The sequence below is a fragment of the Oncorhynchus clarkii genome, chromosome 5 (genome assembly GCF_045791955.1).
Source record: "Oncorhynchus clarkii lewisi isolate Uvic-CL-2024 chromosome 5, UVic_Ocla_1.0, whole genome shotgun sequence".
NCBI lineage: Eukaryota > Metazoa > Chordata > Actinopteri > Salmoniformes > Salmonidae > Oncorhynchus > Oncorhynchus clarkii.
In genome coordinates this window covers 21,974,320-21,987,923 of record NC_092151.1, presented here as the reverse complement: position 1 = coordinate 21,987,923, position 13,604 = coordinate 21,974,320, and the positions used below count along the sequence as shown (strand labels likewise).

The following is a 13,604-nucleotide window of genomic DNA, read 5'->3' as shown; positions in this document are numbered from 1 at the left end:
TTCCAATACAGTCATTGCAATGAGCCCGTCTTCCTATAGCTCCTCCCACCAGCCTCCACTGATATACAGTGATTTGCATTGGGGGCATTTAATTAACCTTGGAACCTGTTTAAAAACCCACATTTAATGCAAATGTGAACGAATATGAATTTATGAACAAATATGAATCATTGTTAATTTTTAGACAATTATTTTTAAATACATATGAATAAATACAGGTTAATGACACATTCCTACTATTACGTGGTGGACTTTTATTTAGAAAATGTCCGAAATTCCGTAACCCGGAAGTACTTCTGGTGTTATGACGAGAAGCTGATACGAGTTTCCCTTCATTTTTTTTCATGTTCCATACATTTGTAATGGACACAACATGCCAAAGTCTCTCAAATCTTTCCCTAAACCACCCTCTTGCTCCAGTTGAATATGCCAATTGTGGCAGCTCTTCTTCGCAAGATGACGAAGACATGGACGGCTTTGGGGATCTGCGATCTCTGCCTGTAGATGTCTGCGAGAGACGACCCACATGTTTACGATGTTGGTAAGTTCAGTGGGAGCACCGCCACAAAATATAGAAGTTACCAGTATCTTTGCCACCACCATTAATTGATAGTATGTGAATGAAAGCTTTATCAGTCAAATATTTAAGATTAGCTAGTTACTGTAATGGACCATCACATATCCAGTTACAATTCTGTAGCTACAGCTGGGCTGTATTGATTACACGAATTCATGCCAAACGCAACAGTTTGGATTAATGATTAGACCTGTGGTACCCTGTTGGAGCCTTGGAGGCAACCCGCCTAAGAGACAAGCTAGCTACATGAGGATATTCATTCTCTCCATGAACTATTCTGCTGCTTCCAACGAGACGATATGTGGAAGGATTCCCTCGCGAGGCTAGGGGTAGACTACTTCTCAAATACTACAGTGCTTCAATCATTATGCCCAGGGTTGGGTAGGTTACTTTCTAAATGTAATCCGTTAGTTACAAGTTACCTGTCCAAAGTTGTAATCAGTAACGTAACTTTTAGATTACCCCAAACGCAGTAACTTAATCTGATAATATTCATTTACTTTTAGATTACTTTCCCCTTAAGAGGCATTAGAAGAAGACACAAATGTATGTTAATCAATTGAACGACATCTATTGCAGGATAAATCTATGTCAAAGTTTACATAGCTGGTCATAACATTTTACTTTATGGGTTGGTTATGAAGGCTTCTTCTAACCTATTGCTTTCTACTACATATAATAATATGATTAAATTATAGCTTTACATTAAAAACCGAAGTCTATCAGAATTCCAGTCATTCCAATAAATGTTATACCCATTGATCTTCAAGAATAGGACTTGGAAATATGGAAGTATAGATTAGCCAAATTATTTTACCTGAGTATGACCCCAAAACTAAGGACATATTAGCCAGTCCTACTCTGTTGTTTATGATTTTGTTGACATGGAGGAATGATTGGGCTCATTGAATGGTTTTTCTTAATTTTTTTCAATGAGTAGGTGTATCCAAACTTTGGACTGGTACTGTATATTTAATATTTATGAATCCCAAAATGGATGTAGCAACTACAGCTTGTCCCTTTTAAGTCTATCAAAAGCGTTCAAGTTTGAGCATGTGTCCATTAGGCCTATGGATTTATTTTATCAGCATAAATTAGATTGATCAATAAAAGCCCCACTTTTATTCCATAGACTTGGATCCGCATTATGCAGCTGTTTCAAGAGCGCATTTTTAATTCGCTGTCCACTGGTTTAAAAAACAATGATTGATAGACAGTTTAAACTTATTGAATTCAACCATTATTGGGTTCAAATACATATTTAGGTTTGTGAACAGCCACCTACAACAACCACAATCCATCCGTAAGGCGCAAATAGCTAAATGAGAGAGCAGCAGTGTGAATCACATCAACGCGCTCTGTAGATATCAATAAGTGATATCTGTATGGCCGTAGACTACACCACTACTGTCATCCTTACCTCCAAGCGTTTATTCAAGTTGGATAATCTTTGGATGCCGACTGCAGTCACACCATTGGAAGACATAGCTTGGACTGTAGCCTACAAAAGCCTATTAATGCTCTTTCCCCGCAATCCATCAAACACATTTGGTGTGTCGTCATAGTGGTCTGACTTGTGGTCAGACTCGCTCAGATGGAACAAATTTAAACTTGCGCCTTTTTTCAATGCTGATTTGAATGTCATTTAGAAAACAGATTTTTTTGCGCAAACATCCTTTCGGAATTTAAAACTAATCCTCAAAGTAATCATCTAGTTTTTCAAAAGTATTGGTAATCTGATTACAGTATTTTCTTCTGGTAAGGGATTACAGTTACCATTTTTTGTAATCCCTTACATGTAATCCGTTACTCCCCAACCCTGATTATGTATTGCAACGGATACCATTTGCCAGACTCAACAGGAAGCAAACGGGGAGGGACCTACCTGAACTTGTCCAATACAAAACTCAAGTTTTTGTTGCAAAACGTTTTCCTTGGGACGAAACATTTTGGAACAGAATCAGCGTAATGAATACCACCCCAGTACTGAGTCCTTTATCTGCACACTGATTTGTGGCCATGTTAAAGCAAATTCTCAGTAGTCATCCACCATAATTATACCTTTCACCTTTCCCTGGCAGTCACATATAAAGGTATGCGATGAGCAAGGTAGTTATATAAGACTGTTTGGGAGACATCTTCACCCTCTCCTCTTCTCTCCAAACAGCCGTCCCCAGAAGGTGTGTCTCTGCCCGTTCCTGCCAGTCCACCCACTGGAGGTCTCCACGTGTCTGTACATCGTACAGCATCCTGCAGAGGTGTGTGTGTGTGTGTGTGTGTGTGTGTGTGTGTGTGTGTGTGTGTGTGTGTGTGTGTGTGTGTGTGTGTGTGTGTGTGTGTGTGTGTGTGTGTGTGTGTGTGTGTGTGTGTGTGTGTGTGTGTGTGTGTGTGTGGGGGGGGGTGGGGGGGTCGATCCATATAATTTCAATCACTTTCTGACTGCGCCCCTTTTGATTTGAACGAAACCACCCTGTATTCAAGAGTATGCTGTGTCTCAACTGATGGCAGGCACAACACAAACACAACATAAACACCTCAGATTATGTCAAATAGGGTCTGAGCTACAACATACAAAACAGTTCAAAAGTTTGGTGTCACTTAGAAATTTCCTTGTTTTTTAAAGAAAAGCCCAAAAAATTGCCCATTAAAATAACATAAAACTGATCAGAAGTACAGTGTAGATATTGTTAATGTTGTAAATGACTATTGTAGCTGGAAACGGCAGAGTTTAAAAAAAAATGGAATATCTGCATAGGCGTACAGAGGCCCATACTCAGCAACCATCACTCCTGTGTTCCAATGGCACGTTGTTAGCTAATCCAAGTTTATAATTTTAAAAGGCTAATTGATCATTAGAAAACCCTTTTGCAATTATGTTAACACAGCTAAAAACTTTTGTTCTGATTAAAGAAGCAATAAAACTGGCCTTCTTTAGACTAGTTGAGTATCTGGAGCATCAGCATTTGTGGATTCAATTACAGGCTCAATGGCCAGAAACAAAGCACTTTCTTCTGAAACTCATCAGTCAATTCTTGTTCTGAGAAATGAAGGCTATTCCATGTGAGAAATTGCCAAGAAACTGAAGATCGCTTTCAACACTGTGTACTACTCCCTTCACAGAACAACGCAAACTGGCTCTAACCAGAGTAGAAAGAGGAGTGGGAGGCCCCGGTGCACAACTGAGCAAGGGGACAAGTACATTAGAGTGTCTAGTTTGAGAAACAGACAGTCCTCAGCTGGCGGCTTCATTAAAGAGTATCCGCAAAACACCAGACTCAACGTCAACCGCAAAGAGGAGACTGGCCTTCTATGCTGGCTTTCTAGGCAGAGTAGCAAAGAAAAAGCCATATCTCAGACTGGCCAATGAAAAGAAAGGTTAAGATGGGCAAAATAACACAGACACTGGACAGAGGAACTCTGCCTAGAAGGCCAGCATCCCGGAGTCGGCTCTTCACTGACTTGCATGTGGTCGGCGGTTGTGGGACCGGTTCGACGTACTGCCAAATTCTCTAAAATGATGTTAGAGGCGACTTATGGTAGATAAATAAGTATTTAATTCTCTGGCAACATCTCTGGTGGACATTCTTGCAGTCAGCATGCCAATTGCATGCTCCTTCAACTTGAGACATTTGTAGCATTGTGTTGTGACAAAAACGGCACAATTTAAGAGTGGCCATTTGATGTCCCCAGCACAAGGTGCACATGTGTAATGATCATACTGCTTAATCAGCTTCTTGATATGTCACACCTGTCTGGTCGATGGATTGTTTTAGCAAAGGAGAAATGCTCACTAACAGGGATGTAAAAATGTATGGAAGGTTTTGTTCAAATCACAAGGGGTCCATTAATAAAGTGATTAAAATCCTATCCTAACGACTCACTCACAACCCTGAGTTTAGCCCTTGAGTAATGCCCCAAACTGCTTCAGGGTTACTGCTCTGCAGCTGACCCTATGCTCCTCCGATCCAGTGCGTGTGATTGGGTACTGTGTCAGTAAAAATAACAATGGAAATTATTTTCTCTGTGTTTTCAGGAGAGTCGAGCGCTTCGTACCGTCCCTCTCCTTGCTGCGTGTTTGCCCCCAGGAAAATGCAAGGTCTTGGTGGGAAGGAGATTCAATGAAGAGAGGTAAACATTTATCTTTATGTTGGTCCGATACTGAACATTACACGTACTGTCACGCCCTGACCTGAGTATTCTTTGTTTTCTTTATTGTTTTGGTTAGGTCAGGGTGTGATATGGGTGATGTATGTGTTTTTGTACTGTCTAGGGGTTTTGTAGGTTTATGGGGTTGTTTATCATCTAGGTGTTTATATATGTCTATGGTTGCCTAGATTGGTTCTCAATTAGAGGCAGGTGTTTATCGTTGTCTCTGATTGGGAACCATATTTAGGCAGTCATCTTCTTTGGATATTTCGTGGGTTATTATCTATGTCTATGTCTAGTTGCCTGTATATGCACATTTATAGTATAGCTTCACATTCGTTTTGTTATTTTGTATTGTTTGTTTAAGTGTTCTTCGTCTTAAAGAAGATGTATTCATATCACACTGTGCCTTGGTCTCCTCCATACGACGAACGTGACACGTACATCATTGTCTCTAAACATGTTGCATCTCTCTCTGCCTTACAGGAACCCAGAGCTGGCTGCAGTGTGTCGAGACAGCAGAACCCTGATACTGTACCCGGGACCAGATGCTCAGAACCTGGAGGAGCTAGTCCAGAAACAAGACCAGGACAGGATGGGAGAGCAATTTGTGAAGGCAGTGGGACCCAATGTCATCATCATCGATGGCACCTGGAGCCAGGCAAAAGATATGTTCCTCAGAAACACCCTGCTCCACCAGCCCAAACAGGTGGAACAGCTATACTTCAACAGGGCACAATACAGTGCCTTGCAAAAGGATTCATCCCCCTTGGAGCACTTTTTCTATTTTGTTAAATTACAACCTGTCAATTAAATGAATTTTATTTGGATTTCATGTAATGGACATACACAAAATAGTCCAAATTGGTGAAGTGAAATGAAAAAAAGAACTTGTTTAAAAAATTTAAAAACAGAAAAGTGGTGCGTGCATACAGTGGGGCAAAAAAGTATTTAGTCAGCCACCAATTGTGCAAGTTCTCCAGCTTAAAAAGATGAGGCCTGTAATTTTCATCATAGGTACACTTCAACTATGACAGACAAAATGAGAAAAGAAAATCCAGAAAATCACATTGTAGGATTTTTAATGAGTTTATTTGCAAATTATGGCGGAAAATAAGTATTTGGTCACCTACAAACAAGCAAGATTTCTGGCTCTCACAGACCTGTAACTTCTTCTTTAAGAGGCTCCTCTGTCCTCCACTCGTTACCTGTATTAATGGCACCTGTTTGAACTTGTTATCAGTATAAAAGCCACCTGTCCACAACCTCAAACAGTCACACTCCAAACTCCACTATGGCCAAGACCAAAGAGCTGTCAAAGGACACCAGAAACAAAATTGTAGACCTGCACCAGGCTGGGAAGACTGAATCTGCAATAGGTAAGCAGCTTGGTTTGAAGAAATCAACTGTGGGAGAAATTATTAGGAAATGGAAGACATACAAGACCACTGATAATCTCCCTCGATCTGGGGCTCCACGCAAGATCTCACCCCGTGGGGTCAAAATGATCACAAGAACGGTGAGCAAAAATCCCAGAACCACACGGGGGGACCTAGTGAATGACCTGCAGAGAGCTGGGACCAAAGTAACAAAGCCTACCATCAGTAACACACTACGCCGCCAGGGACTCAAATCCTGCAGTGCCAGACGTGTCCCCCTGCTTAAGTCAGTACATGTCCAGGCCCGTCTGAAGTTTGCTAGAGAGCATTTGGATGATCCAGAAGAAGATTGGGAGAATGTCATATGGTCAGATGAAACCAAAATATAACTTTTTGGTAAAAACTCAACTCGTCGTGTTTGGAGGACAAAGAATTCTGAGTTGCGTCCAAAGAACACCATACCTACTGTGAAGCATGGGGGTGGAAACATCATGCTTTGGGGCTGTTTTTCTGCAAAGGGACAAGGACGACTGGTAAAGGAAAGAATGAATGGGGCCATGTATCGTGAGATTTTGAGTGAAAACCTCCTTCCATCAGCAAGGGCATTGAAGATGAAACGTGGCTGAGTCTTTCAGCATGACAATGATCCCAAACACACCGCCCGGGCAACGAAGGAGTGGCTTCGTAAGAAGCATTTCAAGGTCTTGGAGTGGCCTAGTCAGTCTCCAGATCTCAACCCCATAGAAAATCTTTGGAGGGAGTTGAAAGTCTGTGTTGCCTAGCATCAGCCCCAAAACATCACTGCTCTAGAGGAGATCTGCATGGAGGAATGGGCCAAAATACCAGCAACAGTGTGTGAAAACCTTGTGAAGACTTACAGAAAACGTTTGACCTCTGTCATTGCCAACAAAGGGTATATAACAAAGTATTGAGAAACTTTTGTTATTGACCAAATACTTATTTTCCACCATAATTTGCAAATAAATAAATTAAAAATCCTACAATGTGATTTTCAGGATTCCCCCCCCCCCATTTTGTCTGTCATAGTTGAAGTGTACCTATGATGAAAATTACAGGCCTCACTCATCTTTTTAAGTTGGAGAACTTGCACAATTGGTGGCTGACTAAATACTTTTTTGCCCCACTGTATGTATTCTTCCCCTTTGCTATGAAGCCCCAAAATAAGATATGGTGCAATCAATTACCTACAGCAGTCACATAATTAGTTAAATGTACACCTGTGTGCAATCTAAGTGTCACATGATCTGTTACATGATCTCAGTATATATACACCTGTTCTGAAAGGCCCCAGAGTCCGCAACACCACTAAGCAAAGGGCACCACCAAGCAAGCGGCACCATAAAGACCAAGGAGCTCTCCAAACAGGTCAGGGATAAACTTGTGGAGAAGTACAGATCAGGGTTGGATTATCAAAAAAATATCTGAAACTTTTAACATCCTGCGGAGCACCATTTAAATCCATTATTAAAAAATGGAAAGAATATGGCACCACAACAAACCTGCCAAGAGAGGGCCTAACACCAAAACTGACGGACCAGGCAAGGAGGGTATTATTCAGAGGCAACAAAGAGACCAAAGATAACACTGAAGGAGCTGCAAAGCTCCACAGTGGAGATTGGAGTATCTGTCCATAGGACCACTTTAAGCCGTACACTCCACAGATCTGGTCTTTACGGAAGTGGCCAGAAAAAAGCCATTGCTTAAATAAAAAAAATAAGCAAACACGTTTGGTGTATGCCAAAAGGCATCTGGGAGACTCCCCAAATATATGGAAGACGGTACTCTGGTCAGATGAGTCTAAAATTGAGATTTTTGGTCATCAAGAAAAACACTATGTCTTGCGCAAACCCAACACCTCTCATCACCCCGAGAACAAAATCCCCAGTGAAGCATGGTGGTGGCAGCATCATGCTGTGGGGATGTTTTTCATCGGCAGGGACTGGGAAACTGGTCAGAATGAAAGGAATGATGGCGCTAAATACAGGGAAATTCTTGAGGGAAACCTGTTTCAGTCTCCCAGAGATTTGAGACTAGGACGGAGGTTCACCTTCCAGCAGGACAATGACCCTAAGCATACTGCTAAAACACCACACAAGTGGTTTAAGGGGAAACCTATAAATGTCTTGGAATGGCCTAGTCAAAGCCCAGACCTATATCCAATTGAGAATCTGTGGTATGACTTAAAGATTGCTGTACACCAGGGGAACCCATCCAGCTTGAAGGAGCTGGAGCAGTTTTGTCTTGAAGAATGGGCAAAAATCCCAGTGACTAGATGTGCCACGCTTATAGGAACACCCCAAGATACTCGCAGCTATAATAAATGGGGTGAATACTTTCGCAAGTCACTGTAGATTGAGTATAAGGGAACCAGGTTTCTTTACACCAGGGGTGTATTGATTAAGTACAATAAAGCCAATGCAATAGTCCCAAAAGTGCAAACTACAAGCCAAATCAAGGGCTTTCAAGTGTATGGTCTGGTTATTTTTATTGTTGAAATGGAGTCTGCTGCGTTGTGTATTTCAGGTACAGCTGAGCAGGAGTGAGCAGACTAGCCAGTATGTGATCCGTTCTCAGCCATCTAACATCTGCCTGTCCACCCTGGAGTGTGCTGCTGTCACCCTGTCCATCCTAGAGAGGAACGAAGCAATACAGGAGGTGGGTAGCATATAGACCTATACTGTACGTGACATGACAATCATATATATATATATATATATATATATATATATATATATATATATATATATATATATATATATATATATATATATATATATACAGACAGACAATCATACTTGTTCTACAAATCTAATTTTATTGGTCAAATATGCATGGTTAGCAGATGTTATTGCGAGTGTAGCGTTCTAGTTCCGACAGTGCAGCAATATCTAACATGTAATCTAACAATTCCACAACAACTACCTAATACACACATCGAAGTTTTTCACAATTCCTGACATTTAATCCTAGTAAAAATTCCCTCTATAGGTCAGTTAGGATCACCACTTTATTTTAATAATGTTAAATGTCAGAATAATAGTAGAAAGAATGATTTATTTCCGCTATTATTTCTTTCATCACATTCCCAGTGGATCAGAAGTTTACATACACTAAATTAGTATTTGGTAGCATTGCCTTTAAATTGTTTAACTGGGTCAAACATTTTGGGTAGCCTTCCACAAGCTTCCCACAATAAGTTGGGTGAATTCCTCCTGACAGAGCTGGTGTAACTGAGTCAGGTTGGTAGGCCTGACAAATTGTCTATGGGATTGAGGTCAGGGCTTTGTGATGGCCACTCTAATACCTTGACTTTGTTGTCCTTAAGCCATTTTGCCACAACTTTGGAAGTATGCTTGGGGTCATTGTCCATTTGGAAGACCCATTTGCGACCAAGCTTTAACTTCCTGACTGATGTCTTGAGATGTTGCTTCAATATATCCACATAATTTTCCATTCTCATGAAGCCATCTATTTTGTGAAGTGCACCAGTCCCTCCTGCAGCAAAGCACCCACACAACATGATGCTGCCACCCCCGTGCTTCATGGTTGGGATGGTGTTCTTGGCTTGCAATCTTCCCCCTTTTTCCTCCAAACATAATGATGGTCATTATGGCCAAACAGTTCTATTTTTGTTTCATCAGACCAGAGGACATTTCTCCAGAAAGTATAATCTTTGTCCCCATGTGCGGTTGCAAGCCATAGTCTGGCTTTTTTTATGGTGGTTTTGGAGCAGTGGCTTCTTCCTTGCTGAGCAGCCTTTCAGGTTATGTCGATATAGGACTCGTTTTACTGTGGATATAGATACTCTTGTACCTGTTTCCTCCAGCATTTTCACAAGGTCCTTTGCTGTTGTTCTGGGATTGATTTTCAATTTTCGCACCAAAGTATGTTCATCTCTAGGAGACAGAACGCGTCTCCTTCCTGAGCAGTATGACGGCTGTGTGGTCCCATGGTGTTTATACTTGCATAGTATTGTTTGTACAGATGAACGTGGTACCTTCAGGCGTTTGGAAATTGCTCCCAAGAATTAACCAGACTTGTGGAGGTATACAATTTTTTTTCTGAGATCTTAGCTGATTTCTTTTGATTTTCCCATGATGTCAAGCAAAGAGGTACTGAGTTTGAAGGTAATCCATCCACAGGTACACCTCCAATTGACTCAAATGATGTCAATTAGCCTATTAGAAGCATCTAAAGCCATGACATCATTTTATGGAATTTTCCAAGCTGTTTAAAGGCAGTCAACTTAGTGTATGTAAACTTCTGACCCACTGGATTTGTGATACAGTGAAATAATCTGTCTGTAAGCAATTGTTGAACAAATGACTTGTGTCATGCACAAAGTAGATGTCCTAACCGACTTGCCTGAACTATAGTTTGTTAACAAGAAATTTGTGGTGTGGTTGAAAAACGAGTTTTAATGATTCCAACGTAAGTGTATGTAAACTTCCGACTTCAACTGTGCGTCTCGTGTCTGAGCCGTTGAATTGCGACTCCACTTTGTCTCTATACTGACATTTCACTTGTTCAATTGCCTTGTGGAAGGAATTACTACTCTGTTTGTATTCAGCCATATTCCCAGTCACCTTTCCATGGTTAAATGCGGAGGTTCGCGTTTTCAGTTTTGCAGGAATGCCACCATCTATCCACGGTTGTTGCTTAGGGTAGGTTTTAAGTCACTGTAGGTACAACATCTCCTATGCACTTCCTTATAAACTCACTCATTGAATCGGCATATACGTCAATATTATTCTCTGAGGCTACCCGGGAACATGTTCCAGTCCGCGTGATCAAAACAATCTTGAAGCATGGATTCTGATTGGCCAGACCAGCATTGAATAGTCCTTAGCATGGGTACATCCTGTTTGAGTTTCTTCCTATAGGATGGGAGGCGCAAAATGGAGTCGTGGTTGGATTTGCCAAAGGGAAGGCGGGGGAGGGGCTTTTATGCATTGCTGAAGTTAGAGTAGCAGTGATCCAGTGTTTTACCAGCGCGGGTGCTACAGTCAATATGCTGATAGAATTTAGGTAGCCTTGTTCTCAAATGTGCTTTGTTAACATCCCCAGCTACAATAAATGGGCCTCAATATATATGGTTTTCAGTTGGCATAATAGTCAACATCCATTTCTATCTGTACTTTCTATAACGTCTCACGACTTCTACCCTCCTTACCTTACCCTCTTGAGCAGTGTTGTGGGTAATGTATTATAAAGCAACGTGTTACAGTAATAATATAATTTTTTATAGTAACCAGTAATGTAATGGAGTTACTGCTCCAATTTGAGTAATAACTTTATAGTTTCTGATCAAATAAATTGATTGTTAATTTTGTCATCATTCCCTTCCTATTTAGTTATTGATCCAAGTAAATATTTGTGATTATTATTCCCTCTCTAATGGTGCAATATATATATATTTTTTTTAAACAAATTTGTTTTTGTTCTCAGTCTCACTAAGTTCCTGTTTATGCACGCACTACTACTAACTGCTTTAATGAGAGAGATGAAAAATGACAGAAGTGTCTTAAACATAGACTTTCTCAACATGGAAGTACTCTGCAAAGGCAACACAAAACTCGTATCGAAAGACCCCCGATACCTGACTGCTGTTGAAGATGTCTGTAGGCCTACCTCATTCAAACAACCAAGGCTTGAATTTAATCATTCAGCAGGACAGGGTGTAGAATTAGGGAGAGCTGAACAAGCTTTTATCTGGGTATGTAGTAAGACGAAATGCTGCCCTTATCCATGGTAGAATCTGTCATTATTAAAGTACTTGTTTTGGTGTATCGGCCTACTTAACGCAACGTTGTTTACATTTAGTGAGGACGTGCAACATTTTGGTGTGTAACGCAAAAAGTAAAAAAATAAGTAGTGTAACAAATTACTTTTCCCAAGGAGTAATAAGTGAAGTAATTAGTTATTGTTTAAAGAAGTAACGCGTAATGAATAATATATTACTTTTTGTGAGTAAAGAACCAAACACTGCTCCTGAGTATAAGGCTGCTACAGACCCACACCATGATGGCGGATGGCCCTTTGCAGCAATCTGCCTGTACGTGACTGTACATTTCCTCTTCATGTCCCTTCCAGGTTCTGTTGAAGCCTCTGCAGGCACTGTGCTCTTTCCAGCTGCAGCATGGGGCCCTGGTCCACCACAGCAAGGAACACCTGATACGACACGGCATTTACGACAAACAAATGCCCACGAACAAACGCAAGATCAAGAGAATGGAGAATCTTATTACTAACAAGCACATCTGCCCTAGATGAGGGACTACTAGATTGTTTATGAAATAAAAGAACACTCTGGCCTATCCTCATATAGAACACTACTTTTGACCTGAGTGCAATTTGTATTAATCAACATTTCTTCCACCTTACCCAGATGTGTACAGAGCACTGAAATTCAGACCCCTGGGTCAGTGTGGCTACCCACTATATTTCCAATCCAATGTGTGGTTATTTGAAATGGTCTTATTTGTTTTTATACATGTGTTGAAATAAATATGTAAATTGTCTGCTGTCTAATTTGATTATGCAGGACTTGATGACATGGTGCATAGTGGTGGGGAAAAGTACCCAGTTGTCATACTTGAGTAAAGTAAAGATACCTTAATAGAAAACGACTAATGTGAAATACCACTAGAGTAAAAGTCTGAAATTATTTAGTTTGAAATGTAATTGCAAAAATATACTAAGCATCAAAATTTTAAATATTTTTTACATTCCTTATATTAAGCAAATCGGCCCGCACGATTCTCTTGTTTTTATTTTATTAACGGATAGTCGGGGCACACTCCAACACTCAGACATTTACGTTTGTGTTAGGTGAGTCCGCCAGATCAGCTGTAGAAGAGATGACCAGGGATATTCTCTTCATACATATGTGAATGTTCCTGTCCTGCTAAGCATTCTACGTGTAACAAGTACTTTTGGGTGTCAGGGAAAATGTATGGAGTAAAAAGTACATTATTCTATTTAGGATTGTAGAGGGGTAAAAGTTGTCATTATAAATAGTAAAGTACAGATACCCTCAAAAAATACAAGTAATGTATTTATTTAACCTTTATTTAACTAGGCAAGTCACATTACTGAAGTAGTTTACACCACTGTTGGTGCATATAACTTCAGTGAGGACACCTGAACCGTCTTTGTTCTAACACAGCCTCGTTCAAAATCATTGACAAGAGGAACACATTTTAATAAATGTAAAATTGCAGCCGAAATGATGTTATCACGGTAAGGGTAAAATACCCAAATTATCCTAACTATTTTAACGCGCCGCTGGTGTAGTGGTATCATGCAAGATTCCCATTCTTGCGACCCGGGTTCGATTCCCGGGCGGCGCACGTATTTTGTTACATTCTATCACAATTTTCTCATACAAAATAAATATCCAACATGCCATCCATAGCACAAATCATATGTTACTGTTAATCAATCGTTGCATTACAAGTCTTATTTTGGTCATCGCGCCA

At 40.5% G+C, this 13,604-nt stretch overlaps 1 protein-coding gene and 1 non-coding gene across 2 annotated transcripts; both read left to right on the top strand.

Moving 5' to 3' along the window:
* The first annotated feature begins 298 nt into the window (after positions 1-298).
* Positions 299-12,644, top strand: LOC139408542 (DTW domain containing 2). The gene is made up of 6 exons (XM_071152551.1): positions 299-541; positions 2,745-2,835; positions 4,611-4,705; positions 5,210-5,432; positions 8,647-8,778; positions 12,217-12,644. Exons 1-6 carry the CDS (start codon positions 345-347, stop codon positions 12,394-12,396), a joined length of 918 nt encoding a protein of 305 aa, XP_071008652.1. The 5' UTR covers positions 299-344; the 3' UTR covers positions 12,397-12,644.
* Positions 12,645-13,404: 760 nt separating this feature from the next.
* Positions 13,405-13,475, top strand: trnag-ccc (transfer RNA glycine (anticodon CCC)). The gene has a single exon. It is a non-coding gene; the product is annotated as a tRNA-Gly (tRNA).
* The last annotated feature ends 129 nt before the right edge of the window (positions 13,476-13,604 follow it).

What these genes read in the sequence shown, in the direction of transcription:
- LOC139408542 (XM_071152551.1), top strand. Translation starts at nt 345, where the DNA reads ATGTTCCATACATTTGTAATGGACACAACATGCCAAAGTCTCTCAAAT. An exon ending in TGCTCCACCAGCCCAAACAG is followed by an intron (nt 5,433 to 8,646) that starts GTGGAACAGCTA and finishes TGTGTATTTCAG; the next exon opens with GTACAGCTGAGCAGGAGTGA. An exon ending in GGAACGAAGCAATACAGGAG is followed by an intron (nt 8,779 to 12,216) that starts GTGGGTAGCATA and finishes TGTCCCTTCCAG; the next exon opens with GTTCTGTTGAAGCCTCTGCA.